This window comes from Pseudopipra pipra, chromosome 2 (assembly GCF_036250125.1).
Source record: "Pseudopipra pipra isolate bDixPip1 chromosome 2, bDixPip1.hap1, whole genome shotgun sequence".
Classification (NCBI taxonomy): domain Eukaryota; kingdom Metazoa; phylum Chordata; class Aves; order Passeriformes; family Pipridae; genus Pseudopipra; species Pseudopipra pipra.
In genome coordinates this window covers 59,790,200-59,805,714 of record NC_087550.1, presented here as the reverse complement: position 1 = coordinate 59,805,714, position 15,515 = coordinate 59,790,200, and the positions used below count along the sequence as shown (strand labels likewise).

Genomic DNA, 15,515 nt, shown 5'->3' with positions numbered 1-15,515 from the left:
CCCCAAAACAGGCAATAAATATAGGGAGTTATCAAAGACAGAAAGTATGTGCTGGGCTTTTAAGTTCTGTGGAAGTTTTAATAATTCAGCTTTTCTCATAGTCACACAATTTAACTGGGAATTTCTTGATCTTACTTCAAGCACATATTTACCCTTTATATGGGAAATAAGTCTTTATATGGGTTTGTTCTTCGGTATAAGTAACTTAAATAAGATTACCAGTGTCATCAAGTAACTGTATTCTTCGCCTTCCTCCACCGCAGCACCTCTTCAGTAAAACCTCTTCAAGAGGCTATTCTCTACAATAGCAAGAGATTATTATTAGGCACACCTATTGACATTTCACCTTGATTTCTGCTTTCCTTCACAAAAATGAACTTGACAGAATCTTAGGAAAAAAGGTACATTTATGCAAATTAACTGCAACATTTTAATCTCTGGAGCACAGCATCTCTCTTAACTGGATGTCTGGTTTGGAAAATTAAGCCAATGACATGAAGCAGCTAGGCACACAACAGATTCTATACTATATATAAATATAATAAATACAAGTAAGAAACTCATTTCACAGTAAACTATGGATGGAAGATTAAAAAACACAACAATTCTTCTGCTGAAACTCAATGTGTTTAAGAGAAAAAAAGCCACAGAACAGTATCAAGCAAGAAAAAGAAATCCAATTGTCCCTACTACTCTATCTTAAATGGCTAATCCGCTATAAATCTAACCATATTGGGGTAATACTCTTAGACACTCCTTGTCCTAAAAAAAGTCACCTATGGGAAAAGCTGGTTTTCCACATAGGATCAAGTACCTGTGTTCTACAATTTTGGACTGATCACTCCTTGCAGCAATTTTAACAAAGCCCAGCATAGTACACCATGGAGATGACTTTATAACCATGTTGGATGCAGTATTTACTCAGGTACAGTAGTTTACAGTTACACTGCCTTCAGGCAGCAGGTTAAGTATTTTTCTATGTCATCTGCTACTAAACTCTAGAGACCCGAGAATCAACAGAACCTGCAGTGTCACCTACTCATGAAACCAAGAGACTTGTAAATCAGAGACTCAGAAAGATACCGGACAGGAACGGTACTGGTTTATCAATGTAACACCAAAACCATTTTGTCTTGTCTGCACGCAGTCCTTCTGCACTTGAATTACACAGGTTCTCCCACCATCTACAGCATTTCAGCTGTCTGTCATGCATTTCAGAGAGATCTGAAGGGTCGCACTTGTCCGACAATGCAACACAACCTGGAGGTTTTGTTTTTAATATATAAAATTATTATCCATTTTCAAAATAACAATGGTCCAATCATCTGAGAGGTACACAAACTTTAAAACTAACTGGAAAGGAAGTGAAAGCACTGACAAACAAAACATCTGTGTAAATAAAACGTACAGTTTAAAATTGCTTTTACTTCTGCATACTGAATTTGACTATTAAATTTCATTTCCCCCCTTACTGTAAACTCAGAAAAGGAAGTAAATGGCAGAAGTATCAGATGTATGAGGAACAGGACTTTCCTTTTACTGAATAATGTATCAGTAGACACCCAAAAAAAAAGGAAAAAATTGATCACACAAATAACTGATAAATATCCACATAAGGTTTAACCATCTCTACCTTTTTAGCAAGTTGGATCTCCGGAAGTGCACGCAGCATGCGCAACACACAGGAGGAGCTGGAACCCTCTGTGCCGCTAGAAGGTTTAAACTTAGTTGCCAGTATTGAAACCTGAAGGGACAAATCCCATGGCTGGAGTGTGGCTATGGATGGCTACAGGCTGTTAAGAAGGGACAGGCTAGGAAGGAGGGGCTGAATTGTTGTCCTCTACAACAAGAAATGGATAGAACATGAAGATCTGTCTCTGAAGAACAGTCATGAGCAGGCTGAAAACTTATGGGCAAGAATTAAGAAACTGAGGTAACAAGGCAACCTTGTGGTTGAGGTCTACTACAGGCTGCCTGATCCAGGGGACCTGCTGACAAAGCCTTCCTGCTCCAGCTACAGCAGGCATCATGCTCACAGGCTATTGTCCTGAGGGGGGACTTCAACCATCCCAACACCTACTCCAAAAGTAGCACAGTAAGCTATTCCAGGGGGAGACTGCCGGAACGCATGGAGGATAACTTCTTAAGGCAGGTAATAGACAGCCCTACCAGAGGGGACACAACACCAGACCTGTTGGTCCAACCTAAGTGAGCTAATCAGTGATTAGAGATGAATCTAAGATTGGAGATGCCCTGGGTCACAGCAAACATGCACTGGTGGAGTTGCTGCCCTGATATGGGACAAGCAAAGACTAAGTTCAGGACTGTAAATTTTGGAAAAGCATACTTCCAGCTGCTCAAGGAGCTAGTCAATAGGGCCCCATGGAAACTGTCCTCAGACACATGGCAGAAGGAGACTTTCCACAGAGCACAAGAGCTACCAATCCCCCAGTGTAAGAAATCAGGAAAGGAAGGCATGAGACTGGCATTGCTGAGTTGAGACCAAGGTAACACCAGCTGAGGTCAACCTAAAGAGCAAGAAGGAAATGCACAGGCAGTGGAAGCCGGGACAGGTATTCTGGGAAGAGTACAAAGATGCTGCACAGTTTTGCAGGGATAGGGGTCAGAAGGTCAAGGCAAAGCTAGAGATGAACTTGGCAAGGGATGCAAAGAATAAGAAGGGCTTCTACAGGTATGAAGCCAGAAAAGGAAGGTCAAAGGAAGCGTGTCCCCACTGATGAACACAAGTGGCAAATCGGTAACAACAGGGAAGACGTACTCAATACTTTCTTTGCTTCAGTCTTCACTGGCAATTTCTCTTCCTACACCTCTCCAGTGGATGGACAGGAAGAGCAAAGTCCCTCCCACTGCATGAGAAGATCAGGTTTGTGACCACCTGAGGAACTTGAATGTATGTAAGTCTATGGGATCTGTCAAGATGCTTTCCAGAGTCCTGAGAGAATTGGCTGATGCAGTTATTAAGTCACTCTCAATCATATCTGAGAAGTCATAGCAGTTAGGTGACTGGAAAATGGGAATCATTGTACCCATCTTAAAAAAGGTTAGAAAGGAGGATCCTTGAGACTACTGACCTGTCAGCCCCACCTCTGTGCCGGGCACAAATCCTTCTTGAAACTTTGCTAAAGCACATGGAGGACAGGGAGGTGATTTAATGAAGCCAGCACAGCTTCACCAAGGTCCTGCCTGACCAACCCAGTGATCTTCTATAATGGAGACAAGGGAAGAGCTACAGATGTCATCTATCTGGACTTCCGTAAAGCCTTTGACACAGTCCCCTCCAATATCCTTCTCTCCAAATTGGAGAGACATGGATTTGATGGGTGGAATGTTTAGGGTTGATTGGATGGGCCAATCCAGAGGAGAGCAGTCAACAGTTTAATGTCCAGATGAACACTGGTGACAAGTGGTGTCCCTCAGGGTTTCATAGTGGGATCAGTGTTATGTAATATTTTCATCAATGACATAGACAGTGCACCCTCTGTAAACTTGCAGATGACACCAAGCTGAGTGGTGTGGTTGATGTCCCTGAGGGATGGGATGCAACCCAGAGGGATCTGGATAAGCTCAAGCAGCAGACCCATGTGAACCTCATGAGGTTCAACAAGGCCACATGCAAGGTCCTATGCCTAGGCTAGGCAAGCTCCAAGTATTCATACAAGCTGCGGGATGAACAGATTAAGAGCAGCCCTGAGAAGGAGTTGGGGGTGTTGGTGGACACTACAGTGGACATGAACTGGCTATGTGTGCTCACAGCCCAGAAAGCCAACTATATCCTTGGCTGCATCAAAAGCAGCATGGCCAGCAGGTCGAGGGAGGGGATTCTGCCCCTCTACTCTGCTCTGGTGAGACCCCACCTGGAATACTGCATCCAGCTCTGGGGTCCTCAGCACAGGAAAGACATGGACCTGTTGGAGTGGGTTGAGGAAGGTCACAAAAATGATCAGAGAGATGGAGCACTCTCCTATGAAGACAGGCTGAGGGAGTGGGAGTTTTTCAGCCTGGAGAAGGCTCTCAGGAGACCTTATAGCAGCCTTTCAATACTTAAAGGGGCTTATAAAAATAACAGGGACAAACTTCTTAGCAGGGCCTGCTGTAGTACGACAAAGACGAATGGTTTTAAACTGAAAGAGGATACACTCAGATTAGATATAAGAAATGTTTTACCATGAGGGTGGTAAGGCATTGGCACAGACTGTCCAGAGGCTGCAGATGCCCCATCCCCGGAAACATTCAAGGTCAGGCTGGACAGGGCTCTGAGCAACCTGATCTAGTTGAAGATGTCCCTGCTCATCATATGGTGGTTGGACTAGATGGCCTTTAGAGGTCCCTTCTAACCCAAACCATTCTATGAATTTATAAATCCATTTTTCCAGTGATATGCTGAGAATACCATTTTCATCAGACCATGTAACAAGCATTTAGCTAGCTTTTCCATATACATATATCCTTGTTAGAATACATGTAAGGATCAAAATTAAATAATCAGCTTAAGGGAATCCAACAGAAATTTGCCCCAGATTTAAACCCTTTATATAAGTTTAACCCCTGCCTAAATTTATTATAAGTCAGTATGTACTGACAATCATTAGCTGGCAGAAAGAAAGAAAATTTATCTTTTTTTTTGTAAAGTGCAAATGTGCTGAGTAAATCTCTTTAATAGCTATAGGGGCATATTTGGACATGTGCACACCTCTGTTAAACAAATAAATTTGAACTGTACAGGCAATAAATTTGAAATACATGTAATATGTTCTCATTTAAATAAAATTTCAAATAAAACATTCTAGACAATGACAATATTATATCTAAAATTATGTTTTAAAAAAGGGTTTCTTTAGTAGTACTACAGCAAAAATAGATATTTTTCTTTTAAGGAAAAGTACTTTTTTTTGGTCTTCAACACAAATGACCTGAAGCAGCCTAGAGAACTCTACTGATGATTTACAGAAGTCACGCTTAATCTAAGACTGAACTTTGAAAGATTCATTCTAAATGTGAAATTTAAAAATACCTTAAAAGCAACACTCTAAATCATCAAGGTTGGAAGAGGCCTGCAAGATGATCCAGTCCAACTGTACATCCAGCACTACCACTGTAAACACTAAACCACATCACCCAGCACCAGATCCAGACACCTCTTAAACACCTCCAGGGATGGTGACTTCACCACTTCCCAGAGCAACCATTTCCTCTGGTCCTCTCACTATAGGCACAGTTGAGGAGATCAAACCCACCTCACTACAATCTAATGTCAGGGAGTTGTAGAGAGCAATGAGGTCACCCCTGAGCCTCCTCTTCTCGAAACTAAACAAACCCAGCTCCCTCAGCTGTACCTCACAGAATATGTTCTCTAGTCCTTCCATGAGCCTTGTTGCCCTTCGCTGGACATGCTCCAGCACCTCAATGTCCTTTTTGAAGTGAGGGGCCCAAAACTGAACACAGGATTCAAGCTCTGGCCTCACCAGTGCCAAGTACAGAGGGACAATCACTTCCCTAGTCCTGCTGGCCACACTATTCTTGATTCAGGCCAGGATGCCACTGGCCTTCTTGGCCACCTGGGCACATTGCCCAGGCTCATGTTCAGACGGCTGTTGTCCAGCACCAAACAGCTCTCAAGCCACTTACTCCTCCCCCAGCCTGTAGCACTGCATGGTGTTGCTGTGATCCAAGTGCAGGACCCAGCACTTTGCCTTATTGAAACCTCATACCATTGGCCTCAGCCCCTTGATCAAGTCTGCCCAGTCTCTCTGCAGAGCCTTCCTGCCCTCCAGCAGATCAACACTCCTGCCCCACTTGGTGACGTCTGCAAATTTACTGAGGGTGCACTTGATGCCCTCATCCAGATCATCAATAAAGATGTTAAACAGGACTGGCCATAAAACTGAGCCCCGGGGAACACCGCTAGTGACTGCCTGCAACTGGATTTAGCTCCATTCACCACAACTCTCTGGGCCCGGCCATCCAGCCAGTTTTTTACCCACTGAGGAGTCCCTCCAACCAAGCTGCAAGCAGACAGTTTTTCCAGGAGGATGCTGTGGGAGACAGTGTCAAACACTTTACACAATTCAAAACAGACCACATTCACAGCCTTGCCCTCATCTTCTAAGCGGGTCACCTTGTCATAGGAGATTGGATTGGTCAAGCAGGACCTTCTTTTGGTAAATCCACGTTGGCTGGGCCTTATACCCTGGCTGTCCTGCATGTGCATATATAACCTTACCAAAACAACTGCTACTGAAAACCAAATAAAACAAGTCTACACTGACAAGGATCCTTCTCTATTTTTCATTTCTAATGGCTTATATGTCTCACTAATCAGGTTGGCAGTCTTGAAAAACTCCATTTATAAAATTCAAGTTGTCTCGACCACAGTCACACCCACACTAAGAGCAAAGTGAGCAAAAATACATCACTGATGGTGAGCATTAATGACAGGTTGGGTCCCCTTTCTCTTGTTTGGTTCTAAGTCTTCTATGTTGTATTTTTGTCACATATAGAAGCATGACATGAAGACAAAGCCTCAACAATTTCAAAAGAATCCATCATTCTCTTTGACTAAATCATCACTTAAAGTCATCACCTACAGCTTCCCCCCAGTTCTGGGTATGGATTCTCAAATACATTCTGGGAAAAAATGTTATTTGATGTACCAGACAGATCCATTAGCCTAGATTTTGTGTGTGATTAACTTTAAATTTCTGTACTTTATTCTGTTGTGTATTTTGTACATAACAGAACTATACCAAGTAAGTCGAGGGTATTATTTTTTAAGCTACAGCATTTTTCTCAAGCCATTTTACTTCCCCTTCAAGAAAACTTCACCAAAGAACACCTTGTTTAGGAGGTACTTTTGGGGTGTATATTGTATGGTTTGGGTTTTTTAAGATTATATCATACCAAATGATTAACAGAAAACAGGAATTATCTAAACTATTTTATTATTTTTCCACACTGAATAAGTCTTTTCACCACTTCAACTGCCAACATATTTTAAAGAATCCCTGAAGGATACAGAATTACGAGGCATCAACCAAGATGGTATCATTCAATTACTATGCTCCCTAAAAAATCACTTTGCCTACAGACCAAGAAATACCACTGGACAAATGAGACCACCATTATTTAAAAACACTTAGTTTCTCAAGGATTAGTTAAATATTGGTAGTATCTATCACTGAAGCCTAACCGTACAATTCTGAAATAATCTTACAAATACAAAGCAATGTAAGACTCTTCCCAAGTGTAACATGGCTAAACTTAGAGCATTGTGTTGCCATTTATTTCATTATCACCGATCTTTTCCAGATACAACCTAAGGGTTTGGATTTTTCTCCCTATGTCACTCTGGCAATACATCACAGCTTCAATTAGAAGGCTATAATCTATATACAGTTGGGATCCGCAGTTCACGCTTTTTTTTTTTTCTTTTGCATACTGGATTTTTGGAGGCAAAACCAGAGAAAGGTACTTCAGTTGTAAAAAAAAAAAAAAAAAAGAAAGCTAAGGAAAGCCCCTTAAAAGAGCCAAGAAAGCAAACGAGGAACGCTCGCTGTTCTCCTCCCTTGAGGGAGGAAAGGAACTGAGAGGAGGACGTGGGGAGGAAGGGGGAGGAGACACTTTTAAAGAGCGAAATGTTGAGAACAGGGTGAACTTACTTAACCCGTGCGCACCGACCACAACCCAGTCCACGCAGGAGAGAACGCGAACTCACGGAGCCTCCGCGCACCGACCACACCACCACAGGCAGGAACCAGTCCGTCCCCTGCCGAGGCTGCGGACAGACAGACAGACCCGGCCCACGGGGAACAGCGGGGCGGAGCGGGGGGAGCTGCCCCCGGCCCCGCGTTACCCCCGCTCCGTGTCACCCCCGCGCTGCGGCTCAGGGGCGCTCCGGGGCCCTCCCCCGGCCCCTCCTCCGGGGACCGGCCGTGCCCGCGGGAGCCGAGCTGCCCCAGCGGATCTTTCCTCAGAGAAGGGAAAGGAAGGGCGGCGGAAGATGCTCTGCCCCGCGCCTCCCCGGGAGCTCCGGGGCCACCTGTGGCAGCGAGCCCCGCCTGACAGACAGGCTGGCGGGCGGCGCCCCGCCCTGCGCGGGGACGGCGGCGGCGGCGGGCCCCGATCCCCCAGCCCCCGGGCGGCGGCGAGGGTGGGAAGCAGAGCGGGCGCTCCGTACCTGTGGTGGCCGCCGCCGCCGCCGCCGCCTCCTCAGCGCGCGCCCCGCGCGCCCCCGTCCCCGCGCCGGAGCGGCACCGGAGCGCGCGGCCCGACCCAACGCCCCCGCCGCCCCCTCCGGCCCCGCCCCGCTCCCAGCGCGCGCCGCCGCTCTCGCGACGCTTCCCGCCCGGCCCCGCCCCCGGACCTGCCGCCGCGCGCTCCCATTGGCGGGGAACCCGGGCCCGCCCCGGAAAGAGCCGCGACAGGGCGCGAGCGCGGGGGTGGGAGCGCGCACCGCTCTTCTCGGTGCGTGCGCGCGCTCCCGCGCGCTCCCGCGTGGGGATGAGCGCGCGCCACCACTGCCGCGCCGGCCGGGTCCCGGGGAGGGACTCTGGTCGCCCTGTGCCAGTCCAGGTCCCAGTCCCTGCCCCCGTCAATGCCCCAGCCACTCTCCGTGCCCCAGTCCCTGCTCCTGTCCCAGTCCATGTCACTCTCCCTGTCCCTGCCCTTGCCTTTCTCCCCGTACCCGTCTCTCCCAGCCCCCGTCCCTGTCCGAGTCCCAGTCCGTGCTCCTGTCCAGCCCCTGCCCCTGTCCTGTCCCGCGGGGTGCGCCCAGGCGCGGGCACGGCTCTTGCAGAGCCCCGGGCTGTGTGTGCCTGCCAGGTGAGCTGGGCCGATCCTGCTGCTCGGGATGGCCTCTCCCGGCAGGCTGGCATCCCAGGCGTCTGGCTGCCTCGGGTTGGAGGCTACAGCGTGGTTTTAGTCAGACGAGGCACAGACAAGACTGTCAAACCCTGCTTGGAAATCTTGCGCCCTTCTTCCTTTCCACATGCCATTTTTAACTCGGTGCTACCAGATTCCCCTGGACACCAGGTGAATAGTTTGGCCCAGCAAATACACAATTAATTTCCACATCCTCATGAGTTAGGATGATATGTGTTTAAGTGTAGGTGTTGTTGGGGCCTGGGATTTCATTTTGTTTGCATGGAAACAGTAATTTCATGTAGCTTCCCAAAATAACTTGGTTGCAGCAGCAGCAGCAGCTCCTTCAGAGACTAACCTGACAAGGACACAAATGAGGAAGTGTGTTGGACAATACACAATGGATCGTCTTAGCAATGTGCGCTAACAACTGTGTCCCTCCCAGAAAGAGAGACTCCTGGAATCGGGACAGGTCTTTCTGAGACTCGGCATGTCAGAGTGAAGCTCAGGAGGAGGAACAACAAAACTGGAGTTCCACTGTGGCTACAGGTGGAGACAGGGCAGCATGTGCTTGCAACAGCTTCTGAAAGACAGAAAAGAAAGAGCCCCCAAAGCTAAATTCAGCAAAAAATCCCAAACTCCATATACTAGGGAAAGGGATAGGAAAGAGAAAAGAATCCTGAGATGCTAGCCTTGTAGCTTATTCAATACTGGGCCGTTTCAATGTCCAACCTGCTCCACTTTACAGAGACAAAGACAAATAGAGGGAGACTACTGTGTGAGAATTTTTGCTACTGGATCTCCATTACTTCTCTAGATAATTCCTGCTTGTGCCTACCTTCTGTTTTCACTTGAGCTGTGGCTTTTATTTCTATTTAGTCTTTGATCATGGGCTGTTTCTCGTTTGTGCAATCATTTTAGACACTTCAGAAGTCAGGGTGTGCATATTCACTTACTGATTTTTGCCAACAGGTAGGTGAGCTACATTTTAATTTACTGTAAAAACTAGTAAGCTATGGACAAAGCCAACAAACCATGCAAACACTACATAGATAAAAGAAACAAAGGACTGGTTCTAAAATATGTCACACTGTGTGGCTTAAGTGGGACAAATAAAATGGTTCTCATATTCCTAGGAACTGCAGGTCCCTATGAGATGGAGAGACAGTAAATGAATAAAAGCATCAAATTTAAATCAAGTTAGTCATCATTTCAGTGCCCCTTGAGACCAGCCTCACTTGGAAATACACTATCATTTGAGTAAAGACATTTTAACAGTTTGCACATCTCTAGCTAACCAACAAAATACCTCCTTTTGACCAACTCCATCACTAAAAACACTTTTCAGTTTTCATGAAAGCTAAAAATTCCGTAAGAGGGTTTTGTTGTTTTTAATGTATCATTGTTTTTCATGTATCAACAATAAGTAAAAAAATTCCAAAACAAAGTAGCTCTGGAAGCAATGTAAACATGAGAAAGCATGCTTTAAAAATAAATTCAAGCCTTTTATTCCCTTTGTTTTATACTTCCGCTGAGACTATTCAGAATAATGAGTTCCTATGGCTCCCTGCCAAAACCTTGAGAAAAATCAAGATTTATCCTCATCAGGAAACTATGAAACGTGACCCACAGCATGCCATCGTTTGTCAGAGAAAATGTTATTTTTTACACAGTAATCAAAATGGAGATAGTTTTGAAATAGTGATTTAAAATTTTTTTGTTGTTTTTTACAGTTGATTTAAATACTGTCTATGTAAAAGCACAGGAAACTTGTCTGGTCAGCCAACACTTCTTAAAATTTATATTAATTATGAAGAAATAGGGTGTTGGTTTCTGAGCTCTGGTATTTTGTGTCCTACTAATTTTATATTTTTCAGGGCAGGGTCTGGCCACTCAGAACCCATTCTGCTGACCCCAGTCAGGAAACAGGGAAGCTGGAGACAGCCCCAGCCTGGGGCATCGGGACGGGGACAGGTAAAAGCCAGGCTGTGACATCAGTCCACTTGTGGGGATCAGGATCAGGCCCCATGAAGGGGATCAGCATCAGGCAGAGCTGGTCATTCATCTGTAGTGTTTTCTACCTGCTCATTTGGTATGAAAAATAGGCATCTTTAGAATCTTTTTGTCAAAACTACTGTTACTATCCTGACTCACTGTCTGTATCTGGCTTTTAAGCTTGATATCTTAGGATCACTGGCTTGGAGCAAATTATTCAAATATTATCTCAGACTGACTGATATGTCATCTCTCTCGGGTATTGAATGCCAGTTCTGTGAAAGGTGTTGAAGAACTAGTCTGTGACTTTCTGGCGGTATTCTGTCCGTTTTCTTCCTAGTCCCTTACTTACATTTTTTTCCTCTGCACAGGAAAACTACACAGTTGCATGATTGTGTCAATGTTGTTTTGTCAGGGTTTTTTATGGTACTGCTTCTGAAAAATGTGTGTCTATAACTAAAGCTTTATTAAGTTTGGGCAAGACTTGAAATTATATTGTATAAGCTACACTTAGAATAATAAGGATTGCCTTCTCAAAGGCAGATGCGTAATTTATATGTATTCCTACCTTCAACATGAGGCATAGCATACTCTTCCTGTTTTAAAACCTGTTTAGGCCTTTTCCATTGATCCCCTTGCAGCAAGCTGGGAAGGATCTGCCATGTGCTTGATAATAGTCCACCCTTCTCCCCCCGACCCCTTCAAAAACAAAAAGACCAAAAAAAATTTAAAAATCTAAAGGTCATAATGTAATAGTTTTATTAATGACTTCTAGTGGCTTCTCTGTTTATAACCTACCCTTCAGCTCCCCAGCCCAGCTCCCTGCTCCTGCATCTGCACTGCTTCTGGACTGTGCCAGCACGAACATTTGTGAAATGAAGAAATAAATGAATCTGAACTGAGAAGAATAGAGAGCAACCTGCTTTCCTTCCGTTTTGCTGATCCAGTTCACCAGCATAATAAATGTGTCAGCATGGCACTGGGGATAGCACAGAAACAACCAAGAACGGGAACAGCTTAAATTGTCTTGTTCTGCTGCTGAGGGCATACCCATCTGTTGGCTTGTTTTGCCATTTAGGCCCTAATCAGTGTCTTCTTGAAAACACTCTTGACACCCCTACCACCTCCTAAACTGGAACTCTTTGTCTCAGTGGGTGATTCTATTAGTCATCTTGTCATGAATCTTTGGCCTGGGCTGGACCATGGCGTTTGTGTCTGACAAAGGTTGGGTTTATGGCATTATAGTATAATGTGATGGCATTTTTTGGTTTCTCTTCACTGAATGTTTTGTGAATCCATTTTTGACATGTCTGAGAAGTCATTTTTTATTTGCATGTTTATGGATATCTTAATTCCTTTTTTCAACAGTGAAACCTAATAACTTTTATACAAGCTATATATTGCAGCTATTTCTGGCTTCTCTTTCTCTGGAGTTTGATCTGTGACCTGTGTTAAGTCATCTTTCAAAACAATATGCACAAGGGGGGTAATCCACGGACTATATACTGAATTCATCCTTCAGCTGGCCAGTTTTATGTCCTGCTGACAAATGAGTTCTCAGAGCCAACTAAATAGGCCTTTTAACGCAAAATAGAAAGCGTCACAAACTAACCCTATCAAAAGATGCATTGTGCTCCATAGAGGCAGTTTCAGATGATATGAGATTATTATCCAAAGCCTTGGAAAGCTCTCTGAATTCACATCCTTTCTGTGCATTGTGTTTGCTTAGAGGATGCAATAAACGTTGTCACTGTGTTACACAAGAACATACAATAATAACTGGAGCTGGCTGGGAAGTGAAATTTTTATTCTACAGGAAATTCCAACTTGTCAATATTTTGTTTCATCAGGTGCTGGAACAAAACACGTTGGCTCTGCAGCCTTTCTGGCAAAAAATGGAACAATCTATTTCTTTGCCAGCTGACAAGCCTGGGAAGCCAAGAAACCAACTGAGCAGTCGGCCTGACGCCAGGGAGCTAGATAGCCAGTCAGCTGAGCTACAGTGAGAAGCCAGCTTGGCCAGCAACCACAGCCAGATCAGAGCTAAAACTTCTGTAGAAAGTTTTGAGGGAACCAGGACAATTCAGAATGTTCAGTGCCAGTCTGCTCAATTAGAAGATGGTTAAACAAACCCTCTTAATAACTGACTACTGTTGGGAAAGGATGTAACTGTACTGCACTTTGTGTTCCTTATGGATTTCTTCAGCTTTTGCCTTGTGAGTTATGCACACATTTATTGCTACTATTAAATCAATGAATTTTCCTTAAGGATTAATGATGACACCCAAGCCTATGAGGGAGTTTTCAGTGCTAGTTTTGTAATGATCACTCAAATAACACTGCATGCCAGCAGTACCTCATAGTATCTGCTTGTGTATGTCTGCCTACTAACCAGAAGGTACAGTTACTGCAGGCTACACTGAGAGACTGAAATAAACACTTCTGTCTGCTATCAAATAACACACTATCTCATTGTCTTCAGTCCATGTTTGTGAATGAATTTAGGTTAAGATGAACTTGCCAAAAATGCAGTAGTTCCCTTCTGAACTAGGGAAAACATACTGATCTCTACTGGGTAGTTGGTAATGTTAAGGTCAACACCGATACGGAGAGCTCCCTTTTTTGTCAGAACTAACCATGCTCAAGTGCTGTTTGCTGAATGTAACCTTAAACATTATTGCAGAATTCTTGCAATGCTCCAGTTACTTTTTCCTTTTGGTGTATTTTTGGAAAGATATCAGACAAGTTTGTAAAAAAAATTACATCTTTGTCTTCCCACAGCTTACAGTTATGGTATCATCATAAAAGGTATCAGCCGCTTTTTTCAAATGTTTAGATAATTTCTATTGTAGGATAAATCTTATAATTTCTTAAATCTGCAGATGCCGTACACCCTATACGGCTCTCTCGTTTGTTTCCGACTAGTTGCTGCATGTGATTCCTTCTTAAAGCCCAGAGATGTCATACACCATCCTCACTACAACTGTGGTAACTCCAGGGAACAATGAATTTCCTTGTAAATGTTTAGTGGTAATTAAATTTTCTACAACTTCATTTATTTAAGTAGTCTCTAATATTCCTGCTGTGAAATCAGAGGAAAAACAGATGCTTTACTGAGATGCATTTCAGATCTTGTTCCTTCCTCATATAAATAAATCTGACTTATTTTCTCTCTCAAATTCAACTACTGCGGAGATGCTACAGCATCTGGATTCCAAGTGGATTTATGTCAGTTGTTTGCTTTTCATTGACCTTTATATTCTCTAAGCATGGCACAGTTTATTGCTGTTTTTACAGAGTTTATTCTTGAACTGGAAATCATTTGCACAGTAAGTATTTTCCCACAATGACAATAATTTATTGTAATGTTTATGGTGGCTTTTCTTCTTCATTTCTGCTGGACTTGCTACACAGTTTTCTGTGCGCTGCTGCAACATATCTTGAAATGTGCTCTTCATCCCAAATGTAGTAACTTGAGCATATGTTTAAGGTTTAAGTCAGTCTCAATATGATCATTTGGCTTGCCTGGTTTTATATTCCACACACAAATAACTGCTGCCGTGTGTCATTTAAGTCTTTCTGATTCATGATTTCCTCAGTATTGCCACATACTCAGAGATTATTTCAGTTCCCCTCTGATTCAGTCTATAACATAAATGCTCCTTAAACATGAGAACATGTTAATTACAGTGTTATTTTCTTTTTCCATCAAAATATTGACTGGAAACTACCAAATCCTTATACATCTTGGTGATAACTTTTCAACAAAATTTGAGTATTAATAGCTTCTCCCAAACTTCCTTTTCAGTTTTCTCTCTCAAAAAAAAAAAAAACAAAACACCAACCAAAAAACTATGAGTGACAAGGAGACAAGGAAGCAATCATCTCTACACTCCTTCCCAAGGACTTCTTTTTAACTTACTGTTCAAAGACATAAAATCTTGACCAAAATGAAATAAAGAACAGAAATACCGAAAAGAAATCCTGTGAGTTCTTCCCTACTACCATAAGATTTCTGAGTAGCTTCCTTCATGGAAGGCTATTTCATTTTCCCAGTGAAATTTTTCTGGGAAAATTTCTCAGCTCAGAAATGTTACAGGCCCAACTGAGAACCAGACAAATTTAATTTTAAACTAAAAGTTAAACAACTTAAGCCAATCAGAGCAAAAATGTGGAATGTGAACAATATCTAAAATGTATTTCCAGAACACATCCAGTTTAGCTGAAGTGTTGTGAGTGATGATTAGCTCATGAACTCCTGATGTATGGAGTCTGTTGGGTCAGTAGTGGGATGGGCAGGGTAATGATAAACTATGCCTGAGTCTAAATAGGAATGATTTTTTTAGAAGTTGGCATCTAGAGATATGTGGATAATGATCACAATAACGTCTATAATGTTCTATTATTAAGTCAAGGGGCAGCTTGAAAAAAAACCAACAAAACAGCCAGGCACCAGAAGCAACTCCATGACTTTGTTTTGACCAGTAAGACAACAGATCTAAACTTCTAAAAACAAGCCTTCATCTTTCTTTGTTGCAAAAATGTGACATGGTATTATCATTAGTTACAGCTCACTTGATTGTGAGATTAAATTGAGTTTTTCAAGACTTGAAATGTAGCTTAAAATTATACATCTTGGTAAC

General features: G+C 43.5%; 2 protein-coding genes across 8 annotated transcripts in view; one reads left to right on the top strand and one right to left on the bottom strand.

Moving 5' to 3' along the window:
• The window catches only part of AKAP11 (A-kinase anchoring protein 11), a 43,745-nt gene extending 35,475 nt beyond the window's left edge, over window positions 1-8,270 (bottom strand). For 5 of the 7 annotated variants that reach the window (XM_064645656.1, XM_064645658.1, XM_064645662.1 and 2 more), the window contains exons 1-2: window positions 7,677-8,167; window positions 220-299 (exon numbers count right to left, since the gene is read on the bottom strand). The gene's annotated coding sequence lies outside the window, so the exon portion shown is untranslated. Of the gene's footprint in view, window positions 1-219; window positions 300-7,676; window positions 8,169-8,194 lie in introns of those variants that run through there. The other 2 variants (XM_064645657.1, XM_064645659.1) reach the window with 2 other exon arrangements.
• A 247-nt stretch (window positions 8,271-8,517) lies between these two features.
• LOC135409693 (protein tonB2-like) lies at window positions 8,518-14,737 on the top strand. Its single transcript, XM_064645588.1, has 2 exons — window positions 8,518-9,048; window positions 12,723-14,737. Exons 1-2 carry the CDS (start codon window positions 8,518-8,520, stop codon window positions 12,876-12,878), a joined length of 687 nt encoding a protein of 228 aa, XP_064501658.1. The 3' UTR covers window positions 12,879-14,737.
• The last annotated feature ends 778 nt before the right edge of the window (window positions 14,738-15,515 follow it).

Coding starts and splice junctions, on each gene's coding strand:
- LOC135409693 (XM_064645588.1), top strand. CDS start 8,518: ATGAGCGCGCGCCACCACTGCCGCGCCGGCCGGGTCCCGGGGAGGGAC. Junction 9,049..12,722: donor CAGATTCCCCTGGACACCAG/GTGAATAGTTTG, acceptor TTGTTTCATCAG/GTGCTGGAACAAAACACGTT.